Here is a 21,072-nt window from a genome sequence, read left to right on the forward strand (position 1 = left end):
AACGGATGAAATCAAAGGGGAAGTACGTAGTTGGTTCATCTAGCGTTCGGTCACTGCTACGGCACAGCCATAGCAAGTTGTAAATCATTGCATCATCAAAACCAGGAAGTTTATACTGCTATAGCTGTGAGGGTCTTCTGCATTTCCATCACCAGATCTCTTTTGACAAATCAGCTGAGAATTTCCCACATAGATACATACACTGTGCAATATATTTGAAAGTGAAGATTTTTCGTTGTAAAATTGAAAAAATTACAAGGAAGTGTAATTTAAGTCGATGGTTTTCCTTTTTCAACCAGAAGACACTCAGTATTAAGAACTGTCACCTGTCAATTTCAACATCCTCTTGCTAAAGATGTGGAGGTTGTGTAACGAGGAATATTGAACATTCTTTCTGGTAGGAAAGTTTAGTTTTACCGATGACATCGTTTGCCATTTTACAAAAGAGCAATTATGACAATGTGTCTACATTCACAATCACATTAACTGTTGTACTAGCAGTTCAACAGGCTAATGAAAACATGTGCAATCAGTGAGAGAAACAAAGTGACATTCTACAGACAGAGGTGCATACAGAGGTCAGTTTTAAATTTTTACAGACTCATCATATATTCAGATATGATGAACCGATTGATTGTTTGTTTTGATCTGGTCACTAATCGATGCAAAAGATATCAAGTTTCACTCATATACTTGATTGTTCTGAATTGTGATTTCTGATACATAGCACTGATAGTGGTACCATTCAATGTAATGAATGAGGAATTTGATGGAGTGAAAAAGAAATCTTTCCACATAGACGGTTTATTATGGAAACATACCAGAGTATAATTTCTGCAGGGTTGTTTGAAAAGGACTGTCATATGACTTTCTACTAGCTGTATGTTTATTGTTTTATTGTTAGAATATAGAAAATAAACCATATATTATTCAGATTTCAGTTCATCAAATTATTACCAACATAATGATGTGTCAGTTTATTTTTGAGAGTTATGACAAGGTAATTCGAGAAAGCACCTGGCTCATCTGATTGTAACATTTGTCGAAAATTCAGCAGATTTTCAATCGGATTCGAACTCGCATCATACAGCACCCACTGACCCAGTCACCTAGCAAAGACATCTGTGTAACTGTTCAAGCAGTGTCCATTTCTCAAAGTGTACAGATAAACATCTCAACAGATGATTATCATTCTTTTGAAATTCAGTGTTTGACATTTTTGTTAAATAGAAACACTATTAAACTGACTCTGATAACCAACTGGTCCCATCCATTTCTGTAGACCAAAGGAAGACTTTTGGAGTGAGCATGTTATTCTGAGGTTGGAAAATAATTTGTGAAGTTATATAATCAATTACTGTTATGCAACAATTTTCTCTGCCATTGGATTTTATTTTGTTATAACATCAGTACCAGTTTAGTGGAGGAATATGTTTGTTTGGTCAAGTAATCATTCCAATTTACTCTAGTGGATAAAAATGATATGGTCAAACATTATTTTGTAGGCTTTCTCAACATACACGTAGGCATTAAAGGAACAGTTTGGTGGTACACTTTTTGAACACATACATCTGTATGTCAACAATCAGACTAAAACTTTTTTGTCATGTGCATAATAAAAAAATAATGACATATTTTTTCAAAAGTACTTGTATAAGATCTTTCAGTAATGTAAAATTGTGGATACACATGCTCCATTAAACAAATGAAGCAATGGCTACATGTATCTATGGCCAGGTACCTGCTTTGAAGTCACAATACCATTTCCCTTGTGGCCATAGTCGTTAATGGTGTGCTTCAGACCGTAAACTAATGCCTTTTCTGTTAATTGATTTCTCAATCATCAATAATTTTGAGAGACAGTGCATCGTCCTTATGGCATTGGTACAGCACCATTGTATCTTGTATAGTTCCACTCTGAAGACTGCATCAAAAACATTTTTTTACAAAGTTGCAATTTGAGACGAGCTTCAGGAGAGGCAGTTTCAAGAAAAATAGGAGTGATTTTCTACATCCATCAATCCTCTAGTTTAGTGTTCCGTAAATTCTGTTCACTTTTCTTTGAAGTTTTCATTGGTGTAACATTTAATCTCTTTCTCACTGCAGAGAGTGTGTACTCACAGCCAAATTGATGTGACATTTACTCAAGAAAGATATCTCTGACGTAAAAACACTTTACGTATTACATGTACTGGTACATAGGGCTGACGCACTGAAAATTTCAGAAATTCCTAAATTGAAAAAGTTCATGAGATAGAGGTCACAATCTGCTTCTATGTGCACTGACAAAGTTCTTCGTTACCCTAGCATTTACAAAATTAACTTCAGACCAACTTCAAAAACTTATTTTGTTGCTGGATAAATATTAATGTTGATAAAAATGTGGAAACAACAAATGAAACACTTATCAGCACATCAGCACATTCAAACATTGAAGCAGAAAATTAGCATCCCTTCTTTAGTGGCTCTCTTCCCTATCTGCCAAAACCTGACCTTAGTTTTGACCCGTGCAGTCACTAAGTTCCCTCTTGAGAAAAGGGATGGGACTACTGCAGTTGTTTCCCTTCAACAGTCCAGAACCATCTCTTCATGTATGGATTAGTTTGTTGAAAACTTAGCTCTCTGAGTTCCCTTTTTCCATCAGTTTGTTTCATAAAATCGTCCAATCAGATGACAAGTTGCTCACTTTGTCACCAAGGTTACCATCTCCAGAACTATCTCTCACAACTCTTAGACCAATTCCTTTCAGATTTGGTGTGAGGGCAACATGACATTCTATATTTGAGCAGCTCATTGAATGGCAGGTTTAACCCTTCAAGTGCTTCAATTTTTTCTCACCAAAACACAAAATTGTACCAATTTTCATGAATTTTCTGAAATTTTTTGATAATATTGGACCAAATGGACATCACATTTCGTTTGCTACAGTTTTTTATCAAAATTTTGCTAAAAATCTAAAAAAATTGACAAGAGTATATTTTATAAAGGCGGCAATTAAGTTTCAGTATTTCACTGTGTCCATCACTTTTGTCATCAATTTGATCTACAATTCTCAAGATTAGACCAAAAAATCACAAAAAACATGTTATATTTCTTTAAATGTACAATGTTGGCTTTGTGTCGTGAAGGAACAACACACATGTATATCCTAAGTTTTTGAGTTATGTGGAAATCACTTCCTTGTACTGTACGTGCTAATAGCACTGGTCAGAGATCCTTATTGACAGTTTTGTATTTATTTAATGACTAACATTTTCTTTCCTGATGAACAGCATAAACGTGACCTTGAACTGAACTGCAAACATTTCCTTATGAATACTGATTCAACAGTTTCACTTTCACCAGAGCTACCAGAATATCTGTCTGTTGACAATACACTGAAATACAAGCATGTTCTCCAATCACCTCAAATTACTTATTACCCGAAGGTGTTAGTTATGGATCAATATCACCATGTTAGTGTGTCTGATACATTGAAATGGCAATATCGATTATGTAATTTTTGGACTAAGCAGTTCACCCACTAATGTTCTTGACTTACACATTCTGAATCACAAGTAATTTTATGCAGGGGTGGCAACTGGATTTTGAGGCGAAGAAAAATCTGAGGGGCATTAGCCATAACTTTTGTATTTTTATTTATGTTTGTCCCAATAAGCAAACAGGTTATTTTCTTTTCCCCCGTAACAAATGTTAAAGTTTAGCCTCACAAGCACTACATTATATAAAATATGCAATGTTCACAAATTAATTTCTAGTCTGGATTAGAATCCAGGTTTATCAATAACATTAGGCATATACATACATTACATACAGGCTGTGTTGATAGTTATACATCTGGCACTTTGACTAGATTTTGGGAGTCAAACAAGAATTTACAGTTTATTAACAGAACAAAAATACTGCAAAAGTCATCAAAAGTTACTGCTTTAAAACAATGTTGCATCAGTGAAAAAACTTATTTGTAATGAAACGAAGAGAAAATTTATTGCTTGTACAAGATCTTTCAACATACTAATGTACATTGTACATGTCTTGTAAGTGCATTTTGAAACAGTCCAGAACAAAATAATGTGATCTAATGTATCATTTTTCCATCTCATGCTGAGTGTAACAATTGAACTTGAACTTCATACATTCACCTTTGTGGGGCACACTTTCATTTAGTTGAGTACTCGGCCATAGCAATACAGATGTCACTGAACTGTCAGTGATATCTCAGAGGTAATTAGCAACTCCAGATGATGGAGTTGTATACATTATACAAGCACTGACTATCTGACTTCAAATGCTAATGGCCAAAAAACTAGGAAATTTGAGCAAATGGCCTTGCTAATAGAAAAGATGGCATTGATAAGCAGCTGGGATGATAACAAACTCTCTTAAGATTCTGTCAAGCTTTATTTCCCAAATGTGATGCAGCATGTAATTCAGATGTACCGGTAGCCTCAAAATTGATGTACATACAGAGTCTATGGTGAAAATGGTTGAAAATGTACATTATTTAAAACTGCTGAATTCACTAGTATTTTGGTAACAGCATTTCTCAAGTACAAAATGCTGATGATTCCTTGCTCTGAATGTAGATGAAAGTCTGACAATTTCGAAGTATAAGACTGTTAGAGTTTTTTATATTATCATCTGTGTTGTCATAAGAATGTCAGTCTTTTCATAGTCTGATATCGTTATACCAGCATGTACAAATGTACTGTAGGTGGTCCCCGAGTTCCACATTAAATGTCAGGGGAATTTACATACCGGTAGGTTCATCTCATCCTACATGTTGTCATTGATTAGAATTTAGGGTTCATGCTCTTCATTGTATAAAAAAGTCTCATGCAAATGTGTTTCTTTATAAAAAATAAAACGAGATATTTAAAAGCCATGACATTGTGCAATAAGTAAAATTGAAAGGGTTTATCCCTTGGAACAAGAAAAGTACACACAGTAGAGTGAAGAAGACTGAGAAAATATGTGATAAATTATTTGAATATTTCACATATTATCAGAAATTTTGATTCAACCTAGAAATATTCATCAGTAGTAGATATCATGATTGTAGATCAGTGTACATGTGTTTTAAAGCAAGGCTCAAAAAAGTAAATGTCCCTGTTCACCATGATAGTAGGGGTTTCCAAAAGGCATCTGAGGATGGAATCTCTCCCTCTACTTCTTCCCTTCCCCCATCTTGATATTGATATCAATTGCCATGCCTTCTGTCTTTATTTCAAGCTTCATCTGATTGTTCAAAGGATATTGACAAAAAGTTGAACTTGTTTACCAACAGTATTGACACCAATATTATAATTATAGTCATGGGTGTGAATTAAGGTTGCTTCTAAAACAAATATAGCGTGATGAATTTCATCCCGCTATCATGTATCTGATAATATATCTACTGTACAACCTCAGTGCTCTCCCAGTACATTAATTGCTTATTAATTACTTAGTATATTTCAAATGTGAACAAGGAAGGTTGTATTGTTGTACATTATTCTGTGATTCACATTGCATATGTGTAGCATACATACATGTATCAATCATTGTTCCAGTTTTAACTTGTGTACATGTAAGTGCACAACTTTGTGTCACAAATGTTAAGCCAATACACAGTCGCTTGTGGTTCAATACATAGGGAAGGCTACTGTAAGCGTTAGAATCCTGCATTGCTAATGCATACTGGGGTCTTTGCCGTGTATCAAACCACAAGCAACTGGGAGCCAATACTATGCCATAGGGTAAGGTAAATATATGAGCAGAAGTTAACTCTCATTTTGAAGCTGTACACAATGCCTTAGATTGGAATTTCAACCATCAGCAATAACAGCATATTGTACACTGCGCTGGTTGATTTTGTTGATATTTTGAATACCATGCATTTCAACCTGCTTCAGGAAACAAAACTCTTAAGTTGAAGAATTGAGCAAAAATACTTACAGACATAAGTATCATCTTTAAAACAATCTAAAGTTAGAGGTTAACAACAATAATGCCACATCTAATGTTTGATCCCTAAACCTATTGTGGTATTTTGATTCTCTATCTTACAGCTGATATCAGAGAAATCAAAGAAATTCGTCCAGGCAAGAATTCCCGTGATTTTGAAAGATGGCCTGAAGACATTCGGAAGATAGATGGATCTATGTGTTTTGTAGTGACCTATGGTAATGAATTCAGGTTAAAAACTCTTTCATGTGCAGGTATGTAAACTATTGTATGGTTTTTGCCATCGCTTTGATCTCAAATTCTTGTCACACTTATGTCAAGGGTCAGACAAGAACAAAGGAAATGCTACAGATGGTGACCTTTGACATAGCTAGAGGTTGTGCACAGGGCAAGGTACAGTAATTTAAACATGGTGTAATGAGATACTTGGTATTTTCAAGCTTGTTGTGTCATATTTGTTATTGAAGTGTACATGAAGTATTTTAACCCATGTCAGGAAAAATATCATTTATCAAGAGAGTTTGCATTACTTTGTCCAGTACTAGTTTGACACATGTAGAAATTCAAGCGTTCCAACCAGTCTGAATTCATCCATTTGATTTACCCATGTCTTGTACACTTTTCGTCAAATTGTCATGAAATTTTTAAATTGTATATTTGATGTTTCAGGAACTTTATATTAATTTTTATCAAAAATATATTCTCTTAAAACAATTTGGTATATAGGCCTCTAGATAGAAATGACCCATAACATATTTTTTCAAATGTATATGAAATGTTCAGTTTTAAAGTGCTCAAAGTATTCTGTCTGTATGTAATTGCTCATCAGATAGCTTTTAAATGTCGTGTGTAATTTCAAAGGGATCACTTCATTTAAATGTATGAAAATGATGATAATATTGGATTGGACTTTTAGGACCAGCTTTCTCATTTTTGGTGAAAAAATTCGCTCCCAAACTATTGATTGGATTGTTTTAGATTGTTTTTTAGATTCCGGAAGGTGATCTTATGTACAGATACTGAAATGCTTGTAAAATATAAGCGATTCTATCATTATTCATCGAACCATTCATTGTCTCTGAAACAATGAAACTGATTACTCAACAAGCTGATGATTTTGTTCCCAGGGCAGACCTCATTTAGAGATGTACAAATAATGATAAAATTTGCATGTGCAAATTGTTTTGATATATTACTGATATATTAATCAAGCTCAGTTTCCTGTGAAATCACTTGACTAGTAATTGCTTTTGAAGTGTGTGTGCATGTTCGTATGAATAACTTTATTCAGAAATGTTCCACTGATGGCAGTCTTTACAAATTTAAATTTAAAGTCAGTTGACGTGTTAGATACACCAAAGTGACGTACTTTGCATTCATCATATAATTGCATGCCACCTTAGTCTCTCAAAGTTTATAATCACAACGATTACTGGTAAGTAAAATTTTAGAGCCTTTCTGAACAACTCTTTAATGCCATATGCTTCGGGGGAAAATTTCAATACAGTGTTTTTAAATACAGCTGAATGATCAATATTAGGTGTAGTTACAGAATTATGAGTTTACAAACATTCTCTGGATATTGCTGGGTTTCTAGTTGACAGGTAGCAGTTAAATGCTAGGGTAAAGATTTTATTCAGTGTGGAAGATAATATCTGTTCCAAAGTTCCATGCATAAATTGTCAAACTCAAAGATGGTTAGACTTTCAATTAAAGAAATATGCTACAAATTTGCAACAGTTCTGACTATGATTAGTGGTTCAAGAATGCTGTCTTATGGAGTTTTCAAGAGTATCCGTTGGATTTTAGCTTCTCTGAGATGACACTTCTACCAAGAGTGAGTTGTAATTGGAATGGCATGATGTCACCTGCATCCTTTCATCATTAGACTGTGCTGAATTAATTTGCCATCAATATCTCAGTGTTATTGTTGTTTAATTATTAATAAAAGCAATATCATTGATTACAATGGACATTAGACAGCTATATGTATACACATACTTCTATTGTTAGTCAAAATTGTGCAGAAAATGGTTCTACTCTTGAATAAAAAGAATGCTCAGTGTTCTACAGACTCAGTACGCTGGAAAGATCACGTGATGCTAGTGCAAACCAACCCAAGTGTACAGTACACATGAAAGTGGAAATATATGTTTTTGAGCATGGTGTTGAAGTCCATGATTAAGGTGGAAAATCTTGTGGCATATATAAGTTTGAAATTTTCCTGTTTTATTTGACAGCAAAAAGCAGTGATGCATGTGACACATGGATGAGAGGTCTCCATTGGCTAGTCAAAGACACAGCAAACTCGAATCATCCACTCATAGTAGAAAGGTAAGGAAAAGGACCCAATCAAAAACCTTGTTACAGCTGAAGCATTTTAACCAGCTCAATACAAGTCACTAATCCCATTCATTAAAAATTAGAATATTTTGTGATTTGAAAGTTGAACATCTTGAATCACAAATTGTAAATGGAGTTTATGTTGTTGGTATGTTCAAAGATTGAATTTCACACCTGTTTGCTTGATGAATGTTTGGTTGTACATGTCTATGAAATGCTTGCAATGATGATGTTAAAGCCCGGCTCAAAATGGACCGGGATCAGGACTAATGCCAAGTTTGAGTGGGTGTTTAGGGCCATGGCTCTGCATAATGAGTCTGTTGGTAACGGTGGCGTTCGTTTGCATTATCTGCATAATCTGTTTGCTCTCAAATCACACTCAGGCTCGGACTAATAGATACGTACAGCCTTTGTTTCCCGGTTCGTTTCAGTTTTGCCTTGGCAATACTCGAAAGAAAAAAGAAAGAAAGAAAAACTATCAACTTCATCAAACAGGAGTTTGCTGGAGTGAATTTACTGAAGTTTTCAGGCCATGTTCATTATGTGCATGATTCGGCTACTGACCGCCATGTACATACGGAAAATTGGCACCGTACGTAGTGGAAGTAATTATCAAAAAGTTATAAACTTATAGAAAAATTACAAATAACCCAAATGGGCAATTTCCTATGGTGAATTACCAATGAAAGTTGACTAAACTGTATTCATCTGATCATGGAAGGAGGAACACGTCAGGAAAATGGTAGGAAATAGGTAAACGACAACGTCATGACCGATCGCTATGAAAATCAGAAAATAAAGGAAGTTCACAACACGTAAGGGTCGAGATTTCCTTTAATCTCGTGTATCACGATATCTGTAATAGCAATCGCGGTCGGCTGCTCGGTTGCTTGGCGGGTGACATCGACAACTCATCACGAGTTATGTTTATTTTCGGAGCAATTGCAAGTTTTGCACGAAACGTTTGTTAACCTTCAACTGACATCAATGATAGTCTGGGTTCATCTCCGTTATTGAGAGAATTAAAGTCCAGCGTTTGTTGAAATATTATTACAATGTAGAGGTATGTAAGAGTGCCTTCAACAGTATACTCCGAGTTCAAAAACCGAGTCGGACTTACAAGTCCGAGTACTCGGACTTGCATACTCCGAGTAAAACTACTTACTCGGACTTGTATACTCCGAGTGCATGACCTACTCGGAGTTGAATACGCCGATCGAGTTACACTTGATAGAAAAACAATGCTGGAAAAACAGGAAATATTTGATCTTGTGATAAAAATTTGCAAACAGCGTATACAGTACATGTACTTTCAGTCGCCCAGAGAAAAGAGTTGTTAACGCGATCTCTCTGATCTCTTGATCTGTGTAAAATACCATCTTGTACAACACGCTAAAGTCATTGTCATTGTCGAGTGTAGCTATATATACCGTCACGCAAATTATTAGTTTGTTTTGTCTTTTCGTTTCATTACCGGATCAGATCCTGATTTGATACATGACAACAATTGGGCACAACAATGTTCCATGATGCATCGCAGCGAATTACACCTATTAGAACACGAACGCCATTATCGAATGACCTGTCGACCTGTGACGTCATGGCCTTGGTTTGCTAGCGTTGCGAGGCCATGATAGACTTGCCCAAGCATTTTAGGCATATTTATGTCTTGATAAAATAATTAAACTAATAATTTTTCAAAATAAAATGAGCACAGTGCGCTCGTGTATGGTATGAACCGAGTGCGAGTGACCACTTGGTCGTAAATAATGACCTGACTTGACCTGTGATGTCATGCATTTATTTCGCTAATGGAACGATTGTGCGATATCGAACTGAGTTACTGGCTGGACTTGCCTGAAGTTTATTGGCTTTACTGTAAATGTTACGTCTAAGTCATCTTTCAAAAAACTTCGCTGCTGTCCGTGGCAGCAGCTTTCTTCTGAGGGTAAAATCACGGTCGCTCCTTGTGGAGGTGCCGTGATTTTACATTGCGCAACAGATTACAACTTACAAGACATCGTGAAAATGAAATTCTTTTTTTCAAAAGAGCAGATTTTTGACATATCAATCCGCGCTAGCCGTAAACTCCGTGAGTAATAAAATACCTTTTTTTGACAGATCGTTTCTTGACCGGTATGGCAAAATATGCAATAATAGGAACACGTATCGGCGTATTCAAGTCTGAGTATGACATGTACTCGGTGTATACAAGTCCGAGTAGGCCATGTACTCGGAGTATACAAGTCCGAGTAAGCAGTTTTACTCGGAGTATGCAAGTCCGAGTAGTCGGACTTGCAAGTCCGACTCGGTTTTTGAACTCGGAGTGTATGGGTTGAGATACTCCTACATACCTGCAATGTAGCACAGAATCAATGAGCTGTCCTCTGACACACGTATCCTAAAGTGTTCATAAGATTGGGAGATGGCGCTTATTTGCTCACCATGAACTGACAGATACAATGTTTCAACTGTTCAAATGTCTTACAATTTTTGTTAAATTCACATCACAGAAGTCCAAATGTAACTAGATCAATCGGTATGTCAAAACCTTACCAGCCCTCCGAACACGACATGTCATTTCCACGTGTAAAAACACATGTACATATACGGCCATTTTCAGGGCCAGCATATTATATATCCAACACAACTGTTCGGTACCATCACTTTCAGCCTTAGATTTGGAAGAGGAACGTTGTTAAAAACGTGGATCTCTTCGACCAACTACCGTATGATTAAATTGATCATGGAGGCTACCGCCATGTTTTGATGGTTGTTTTCGATAACATTCTCAGTGCAAATTATGGACTCTGCCTACAGTTATGTTTTAAAAAGTTCACGCGCTTTTCGCAAGAATACATTGTACTACCAATACTGACTAGTCGTCTTGCTAAGTCACGTCTGAAAATGGATCACTTTCGTGATGTCATTGCACCATAGACGCATCTATGACAACACAAAGTTTTAATCCTGTGCACGTTGATATAACTCTAAGCGTACATATGGTATGCTTACATCGTAATTGTTCTCGTATGCACAGCAAATGTTTGACCAGTTTACATCTCTGCGCGTCACTGAATGATTGACAGTTATTTGAATCATGGAACGACTGTCTCCTGAGGGCAATTCCCTTTGTTCAGAAAGCGATTTTTCCACAAATTGTCGCAGTTTTAAAAAACTTTTTGAAACTTTGTGGATACCTGTATGGCCTAGGTGTTTATGAGACAGTGTATGTTCATGGTATGCCAATAATTTTTGTTTGAGAATCATTTAGGCCGATTTTCACGGAGCGGTCTACCTAGCTGTTGCCAGTTGTCACTCAAGTGCCATTATGAATTTTCAATGAGTTGGGGGGGCCTTGTATATCCCGCACACCGGTTTAACTCACTTGGAGAATTTTTTATGTCAGATTTGAGAATTTTTGATGTCAGATTGCACACTTAAGGTTCCTGCATGAATGTATACTCAACAAATTTCACTTCATAACACTTTCATCTGAAAACTAGTCTGATAACCTCATAATCTCTGTCAAGCAAAGTGAAATGTGAGCTGTACTCTATGGTACTTCTTGACTAAAATGCAAATTCATGCAAATTAATGCTATCAGGTTATCACAGTGCGGAATACCAGTAACACTTCACCAGTTGATATGTCATATTTTGAATTGCATATCGTTATTGTCATCTTGCAGATGGCTTTGGAAAGAGTTCTATGCAATGGACCGGAACAAGTCAAATTCGTAAGTACTCAGTGTTTTCTCTGCATGTTCATTGAAAGGGGCACTTTCTGCCCCATTCATCAAAATTAGGGGGCAGACTTGACACTTTAGGGGGCAGTCACTTTTGATGTTGATGTGCCTTCCTAGGAAGCGCCTCCCCGATATCATTACGATCGTCACCAAGTACGGTTGCAACGTCTATGTCTCATGCAGCACCCGTGATAGCATCGACACCATGATGTTTGTCAGCTTGTGATGTGCTCGCCTGCTCTCCATCTTCTGTCGACTTGTCACACACAGGTTTTCAGAACTCGACATATTTGTTCCATTGGACACGATTTGGTCCTAATTTTGGGGTTTAAATCCATGAAAATATGCTCCGGCCGAATGGGTCACTTTTTTTACGAAAAAATCCCTAAACATAGGTCGATTTTTATCCCCAAAAAACCCTAAGCATGGGTCAATACCAAAGCAAATGTCATATGCTTCAGGAAAACCGTCACGTGCAACAGAATAAAGGTGAAATTCCTAAACTTTGTAAAGCACATCCCTAACAGTTGGCCATAATGTCGGAATATACATGGGTTGATATAATTGGCAATTGGCCAGCACATCCCCGTATGAAAATATCAGGTGTAGGCCTACCATTTATCTAATCGTCTCAATACGGACGAACTACGAGCAGACGTACGAGCTCGTACGAGCAAATTACGAGTGACGTAATGTGCCGCAATTTCACCGTACAAGTGACGTAATGTCAGTATTTCTCTATAGCCTGTCTGTGTTCAGCGTACTTTTGCGAGTGACATATCGAAATACATGGCTGTGTGATCGAAAAAAATCTCGTTGTAATTTGAAGGAATATGGCAGGTTTAATGTAAAAAAAACTTCAAGAAAAAACAACGCAACAGTTATTACAGCTACACCGGCGGTAGGTTCATATCCAGAGCAGTGTTCCCGCTAAGGCTTATTTGCACGCTAATTGCGCAGTGTCTCTGACTGCTCTCGCAGTAAAATTTCATGTTTGCGCAACTTTAGTCTCAGTCATTTCAGTCATTTCAATCGGAATAAGTTTTGGAAACGATAACTCAGGGCGAAATGTGCAATCTCCGCGTTTCGAGTTTAGCGCCCATTGGCGGCGCAGTTGCCACCAACGTTCATTGTATGTTGTGACGTACCTCAATTGATTAGCATATACATGAACGGACCCAGCTGTGAGGCAATCAGGTGTATCTCAAGTTGCGCACCGTCTCGAAACCTTAGAGGGAACACTGATCCAGAGCCCCGTACGGTCTGCCGCCGTCGCTTGAAAACAATCTCATAAACCAAGCAATATGGGCAGCTGTGTATGGACAGCTTGATGCTTGACTTCCCGGAGAAGGCGAGCTGTCAGGTTCAAGTTCAGGATTATTTGTCGATCAAATTTCAGTAAATTTACCTTACCTAGATGAAATCTTGTCTATAGGCTTAAATTTCGCCGAAGTTTGACAAAATGACCGATTTTACAGGTTCATATTCGAAAGTTTTGAGTTTTGAGTGCAGACAGAAATAAGTTTTGAGGCAACATGGCTGCGACCCCATGTCGACCCCAAGTGAAAATGTGTTCGCGATAAAATCTTCCTATATTTTTTTCAGAATTTTCGACAAAATCAATGCTTCTTACATATTTTGTAAACTATTAAAATAAAAATGTGATGTGCCATGTCTCCAGATTTCTAAAAATATCGATCGACGGAACATGAGCAGGCCCGCACAGCTGTTCCTGAGGTTATTGCAAACGTATGCATAAATTAGCTGGCAGGCATGCAGCGTGTGAAACATAGCTTGGAGTCGACAGCACCGCGCTTGTGTGGGACAGCGGCGTGTACAATTATTTAAGGCTTGGAAGTGCAAGGGTTTATCATCTTTATTCGAAAGAAAGAGGAGAAAAGCTGAAAAATGTATAACGTAGTCTCCCTACTGCGGAGAAATACAGCTGTGGTCATTTGCATAATAATAGTCTCCTTGCTGGCAATTTTCAACGTGACGTAGTTGAGTCCAGACAAATGTGCGTATAGAAGCCGCACCGGATTTTGGAGTTTAAGATTGGAGAGGGTCTAAAAATAGTTCCTAATACAAACCGCAGCTTCACTAATGAATTTTACGGCCTTACGTCAAAATCTTGCTGTGTATGATAAACCAGCATTGTACGTCACTCGTATTTTGAAAGTATGGGTACATTACGTCACTCGTTCTGTGAAAGTACGAGGCCGTACTTCTGCTCGTACAATGTCAGTTGTGAGACAATTACATACCTCGGCCTACCCCTCCTGGGTGCCAATAAAACGATTGTGTTTTATTGTGATCGAGATCGATCGTCTAAACCTAGAATTTTATTCATAATTTCATCATTGATGATTGTTTACTGCTTTCAAACTTTAAAAACATGAACATCAAATTGCACTAGTATCCGTGGAGACTGAACCGCAAATACGTCGTTGGCTGTTATTTTCGATGCGTACACTCCACGTCATGCACGTCACCAAAGCTGAATGACAGGCGATATTTTGTCTTTTCCGAGGGAGTATTATGCCTAGAAACAACAGCAAATTCACATGTCGCTACACTATGCGCTTGGGACACCCTCAAATAACAAATGGACATCTTTGCTTGCTGTGTTTTGTGCGCGATTTCCGCGCAGTCAGTAACTTTTTCAGGGCAGACAATGGCTCGAAATGCGCAATTTGCGCAATTGCGCAGTCGAGAGAAAACCCTAAGTACTATATCCATAGTGTATCCCCATCAATTTGATTCCATTATTCAATGGAAATTGATGAACCATTCCAACGGCATATATTGCCATAATAATCCATTTTATTCTCAATTATCCATTCCAAGTCAATTATCTCTACTACTTTTCAATTAACCTAATTTTTAGCAGGACATATTATCAACTGTCTGCACATGAGTACTCACACAAATTGGTAAACAGTGAAATGAGTTTGTAATCTCAACAACTCTTAGTTAAAGCCCCAATAGCTGTGAATTCTATGCTTTTTTTCATGATTTTATTTTCAAACCAAAGTTGGTTCGTGTAAAAGTTCTAACTGAAGGACATGTATAGAAGTATCACTGCTCGCTGATTTGGACCATACCTACGCGTTTTAACAGGCTGAATAATAACAGTTGTCTCACTCATAAAATGGCACCCCACGGAAAAGAACAAAAAATACAGTATTTCCTGCACATACACATCGTGATCATACCAGAAACAAAAATGATGCCAATTACTTGAATGCAAAACACGATGGTCAGTATTTAGTTATTGTAATCTTTATTTCTCTGTCATATGATTAGTTTTTGAAAATGGCGGGAAATCTAAAAATATGTTAAAACATTTGAATTTACATGCCACTTTTGACACTTATGACAGTGTTATACACTTTTTCAGTCTTTAATGGGTCTTATTCAAAGAAATCTCCTGGAAAACTCAGGATATTTTGAGATCGGTTTATTACACATTCGCAGCTATTGGGGCTTTAAAGCAGTGAAGATTCAAGGTTTTCAGTGATAAGTGTCAGTGAAATACCTTTTTTGATATTCTCTGTAAATTAAGATACAGTCAGTGATGATTATCAGTTGTAATGACAGCAGTGATTTGATAATTGATATCATCATGGTCATCAGGCCTCTTAGTGAATTTATCCCATGATGGTATTAGATGAAGAAACAAAACCTATTTATTATTTAATATAACGCTTACCTTGACATTGTTCTTTTGGTTATATCAGCTTATCTTGGCATTGTATTGTTTTTGTTAACGTTATTACTTCAAACAAAATCCAAGCTGATAAGTTTTTCAACATCTACATGTAACTTACTGTATTTCATATCATTGGATAGTCTCATTGGCTGTTATAAATGTACATAATATTGCTATAAGGAATGCTGACATCAAGCCTATTTTATACAGCAAAGCCAACTAATGCATAATGTCTTGTCAAACTAAAAGTGACTCTTTGATAATGTTGCTTCATCCTGTATCAGCTGTATGTGTACCTTTTTCCTGTAACCTTCACTAAGACATTGAGGTACAAAATAATAGAATTCTAAATGTTTGTAGGTGCAAAGAATATAGTGAGAGGTGCAGATTTTTTTATCATATCCATGCTCTGTTTCTGTGACAGAGGTGAAATAGATCTGAATATGACTGTGTTGGTTTTCCGGCATGTAGAATTAATACCGTTACTTACATACATGTATCTTAAAACATATCTTAAAGGGGCAGGTTCTCTATAAGCTTTAGTGTGCACAACATTCAAAGGAGAACAAAGGTTTAAAATCTCACAAACAGTCAATGTCAACAACCACTAATGTGAGAACCAGGGATTGAAAATGCCCCTTTAAGTAGGGTGTAAACAATAGTAATTGAGGAGGTATTGTAGGGTACTAGATTCACAATTAGCTAGAGAATGGTGAGTTGGAGACCCTGGTGGCCAGAGTAGTAGACTGACTATTAGAGGGTGGTCATATAAAGACTGGTTGTGCCCTTGAGCAAGATGCTGTACCCCTCAATGCTCTGTGAATGGGTAACGGGTACTCATCCTATAAATGGGTGCCTTGCCCAGTGGATGGTGGAGTAAATAAACAGTTGTGATTAAACTTACTTGATATTTGACTGGTCATCATCATCTCAAAATGTGAGTTTTCAACGGTCCAGAAACATGTATATCACAGTGGTACAGCAAATCCCAACTGTTAATCAGTTTTCTGAATTTTCTATGCGTATTTATTTTGTGTATGCTTGGTGAGTTATCACTCCCTGTTACAATCCTATTTCAGTATTTGTACATGGACATATGGAGCCCATTGGTTAGCCATCTTATTTGCCACATCTGTGTTTGTATTTCTCTCTTTACAAAGTTCAGAGGTGCACAGCATCAAATATGACCTGTTCACCCCCAATTCCCTATAAACAGGTCCATACTTGCAATTGATAACGATGGGTTTGGGCCAAACCATGGTGGTGAAAGGGTTAAACACCAGTTTAGATTCGTTGATCAGATTGTTCTTCAACATTTTTTGTAACTTAAACCAGTTTAAGTATGGTACACATGCATGTACAGTACCAATTCACAATACACAGAAGTTGTATATTCAGTTGATAGTTTGTGAAAATTGAGTATAGTTGGTTGGTCATCTGTCTTATCAATGATACTGAAACTTTTTTTTTAATTTGCAAGCGTACTGTTGTTGGTTTGTCTACATTGTGGCTGACACTCCTTGGCTGACACTCCTTGCCAGTCATCACTATTTTTTCACAGATAACTTACTAGTCATTGTGAATGATGTTGTTTGACCGTTTCCAGACCGTTTCCATTAAAGGGCAGACTACCCTGATAGTTTATAAAGTTGTTTGCGATAGGCTTGTGATCATTTTGGTGACTCAGAGCAGTAAAGATAACTGCAAATAACAAGATTTTGCTTACACATGTACGATATCTAAGTCAATTTAGTTATACATTTGATAGTCTCTGTTGTGATGATTGATTCTATGTCTCTTCTTGTTTTAGATCATGTGTCACTAAAGATTTCCATATCATCTCCAACATTTTCATTTTGTTAAAATAATATTTGCATATTTTACTAACCTGAGGACAATCACGCAAAAATCTCCAAAATATTTTGCAAAAATACACATGTACCATTATACCAAAAGTAGCATTTTTCAATATATTAGCCCTTTCTCAAATGTTTAGCTCAGTATGAAAATTTAGTTGAAGGTCATGTGTTTCCGCCATTAATTTAAAGTTTTACAATCCGTCACTAATTTAAAGTTTTACAATGTCTCACCAAACTTTCACCATTTCTCTCTTTTCCTGAAGCCATCCTTGTTTCAGTATGCTACACTGCATTTCTGAATCTACTGTTACAATATGTTGCCATGACGAACAATGGTGTGATTCTGTATTTGTGTCAAAGAGATTATATGATCATCCTACCAAATTGACAGCAAGAACATTAACTCAGTTGCTGGTCATTTAGTATTTTGATATGTTGATTTGGCTATAACCTATTATCTTGAACACATACTGACATATCAGTTCTGCTATTAGTTGGAATGTATTGCATCTGTGTATACCAGAACACCTTAGGCCAGGTAGTCAGTTGCAATGATGTGTTTTGTTGTTGATATGGTTTGCTGTTGTTCCTATGGTAACAGCTGGGGTAGTTGTCATGTAAATTTACCAATCCAGGTACCTTTTAGTGCATCCGCACCGGGATTTTCGTAACCTTCTGGAAATTGATTAAGCCAGCTAATGGAAATTTGATTGCTTGTTCAGGTCCTTGTCAGTCCCTTCGTAAAACATGAAATGCAATTGATTGACACCTTGAAATATCCAGGCACTAGTTAAGGTGAAGGGGCCAATCAAAGCATTTGTTGCTTGAATGTGACAGTGCTGAAAGTAGGGTGAAATTTAGTGGTCCCTTTGGGATTATTGTTGTGGATCATTCAAAGAGCTTGCCATTGTCATTGTTACAAGGCCACCAGAAATAAAGTTAGAAAGAAATCAAAACACTATTTTGTTTCATCTTAATTATAAAATAGACCATTCCGTACATTTTGCAGAGGAAAAATTCAGTTTGTTTACATATATCAAATTAATACAGAGTAGATCATACGGTAGAATGCATTTTAACAATCGATAAGACATCTTTGTAATTGCTTTGTTGTGGGTACTTTTGATGTAGAAGATAGACTTCATGTGGTTGCAAGACATTATTGTATTGCCTTAGCTTTATGTTTTCATTCTCATGCCAGTCAAATGGTTTGATCAAAAATGATGCTTTTAGAAATATGAAATGCTGTATTGTATTTGTTGATAGAGGTGACTTTGATGTTTCTGTTGGTTTTGTTGACAATAATTATGCTAATGACAATGTCTATGCATTGGTATGCCACTACTGAAAACTTGAAATTTTCCATGATGAGAAAGTTTCACAGCTACTGCCATAATTTCACAATAATTAAAGGAACAATAACTAATTTTTGATGATTTTTTCACAGTTTTTGTTATTGATATCAACTCTAGTTTTCTTTTCTACCGTCCATAGCATATTGAGACATAGTATTCATCTTGTCAACTCAAACTATACATGGGTAGAATGCATTGTTATTATTGACAACTGAATTCTGGTCTAGATTAGAATTCAAATTTGAACAATAACAGTGCATTTTACACTTACAGATCCTGACTTGACAAGTAAAACGTAAGACTTTCAACATACTTTGGGATGTAGAACAAGAACTTCCAGTTGACTTACAAAACAAAACAAAGTGAAAAATCATCAAGTTATAAAAATTACAGCTACATGTCTTTTACTATTGTGCATGATTCTTTTCTATTGAAAATATTCAGCATTCAAATTTATCAACTTTTCCATGTGTTTGGTATTGTGTCAGTTTATTCAGGCACTTAAATTAAAAAAATAAACTTCATCAATAGTTTATCACTGTAAATTATGATATGTACATGCAGGAATTGAAGTGGAAACGATTTCTCCCAGTACATCGAGATATTTTACTATTGCTGATATTTAGCTGATTTGCATACACATGTAGTGCCCCATTCATGTTCATCAGTACACTCTGATTTTTCATCACACCACAAATAAAAAAATTGTTTGTACCCTATTTGTTGGTTCATGCTCAGTGTTCAAGTGGATCAGCAGTTGGCATCTTCTATCACATTTCACAAAGGACAAATACACACTTCTGTCAGAATGTGAAATCACCGATAAAGACCAGCGACTTAATAAAGCTAGCTTTTAGCAGTTCAAAATTTCAAAAGTTTTCTGATATCACAAAATTCACCAAGCAAGAAGGAGCCTTGCCTTGATGATGAAATTTTTCTAGAAAAATTTCCATTTTGTAAAATACATGTATCATATAGGACCATTGATGGTTGTTCAAACTTTCCTCAAGGAATATTTCAACCTTTCTCTTTCAAAATCAAGAATAAAAATCGGGGGTCACCAGGCAAATTTTGGTATTGAAGAAACAAATTACCAAAGACTTACCAATATTCTATGGAGAAAAAATAAAAACTAAGTTTTCTTACATCAAGAGCTTAGAGCAGAAAAGAATTGTAAAAGTTTGAAGGCCCGAATATACCTCCCCAAGGTGAATTCGACCTTAAGTTTTTACTTGATATTCAACAATGTAACAAATCTTACACCTTCAGCATGCTCATCTGTATTCTGTCGATGCTTCAAATTGTTTTCCGCAAAAGTTGTCATTTGAGATTAAAAAGTCACAACCACATTCTTGTCTAAATCACCTTGTCGAAATGTCTGCCCTAGACTCTTTGCCAGCATCGCTTTTCATAATTACTTCACCATTTAGAATTTTCATTCAATTTTAAGAATTATGCTTTTGAGCCAGTTTTTAAATCTCTATATTCCTGACATCCTCATAGTAAGATAATGAAGAATCGTTAAAAAAGTCATATTGTTAAAAAAATCAGAATTCTGTCATTTTCACATTGTGTCTGGGATCTCATGATGTTGTTTCAATGTCTTTGTTTGTTTGTGTTCTTTTGTGTTATCTACTTGAAGGAAGGAAGCCAAGAAAACTGTGGAAAAAGGCACTGTTCATGTAGATCATAAGTAAGCATTTGTGTCATGTGTATTTGTTTCTAAGTGTTTGTAACCTGTCACTTTACAGAGAATTAAAGCAAGAAAAACAAACACAGAAAGATCATTTTGTTGAAATCATTTTAGAATTACCCCCAGTAAAATTAGTTTTTGCTGCACAGATAACTTTTATCATACAAAAGTAATACAGATATAAGTAACTTAACATAGTAGGGTTTATTTTGTTTGAGATCCTTTGGCCCATATACAAATTGCAAAGAAGTTGCAGAAATACATAATTTTGAGCCATACAATGATTTGTAGAAACTGAGAATGCTATACATCATGCTCTGACTTCCTTTTAATGAAAGCAAAAATTTGTCAAGATATGGTGAGATTACTGCCCCACTGGTGTACGATATATTATATGTATCTTGGGTTTGACACTT

The 21,072-nt window shown here is 36.2% G+C and overlaps 1 protein-coding gene across 2 annotated transcripts in view; it reads left to right on the plus strand.

Annotated features, from left to right (window-relative positions):
• The window catches only part of LOC139147166 (1-phosphatidylinositol 4,5-bisphosphate phosphodiesterase gamma-1-like), a 91,742-nt gene that overhangs the window by 22,717 nt on the left and 47,953 nt on the right, over positions 1-21,072 (plus strand). Inside the window, exons 2-5 of one of the 2 annotated variants that reach the window (XM_070718079.1) lie at positions 6,051-6,200; positions 8,187-8,280; positions 11,981-12,028; positions 20,606-20,656. In XM_070718079.1, coding sequence (XP_070574180.1) covers positions 6,051-6,200; positions 8,187-8,280; positions 11,981-12,028; positions 20,606-20,656 — 343 coding nt within the window. The remainder of the gene's footprint in view (positions 1-6,050; positions 6,201-8,186; positions 8,281-11,980; positions 12,029-20,605; positions 20,657-21,072) is intronic. The other variant, XM_070718080.1, reaches the window with a different exon arrangement.

The sequence above is a fragment of the Ptychodera flava genome, chromosome 13 (assembly GCF_041260155.1).
Source record: "Ptychodera flava strain L36383 chromosome 13, AS_Pfla_20210202, whole genome shotgun sequence".
Taxonomy (NCBI): domain Eukaryota; kingdom Metazoa; phylum Hemichordata; class Enteropneusta; family Ptychoderidae; genus Ptychodera; species Ptychodera flava.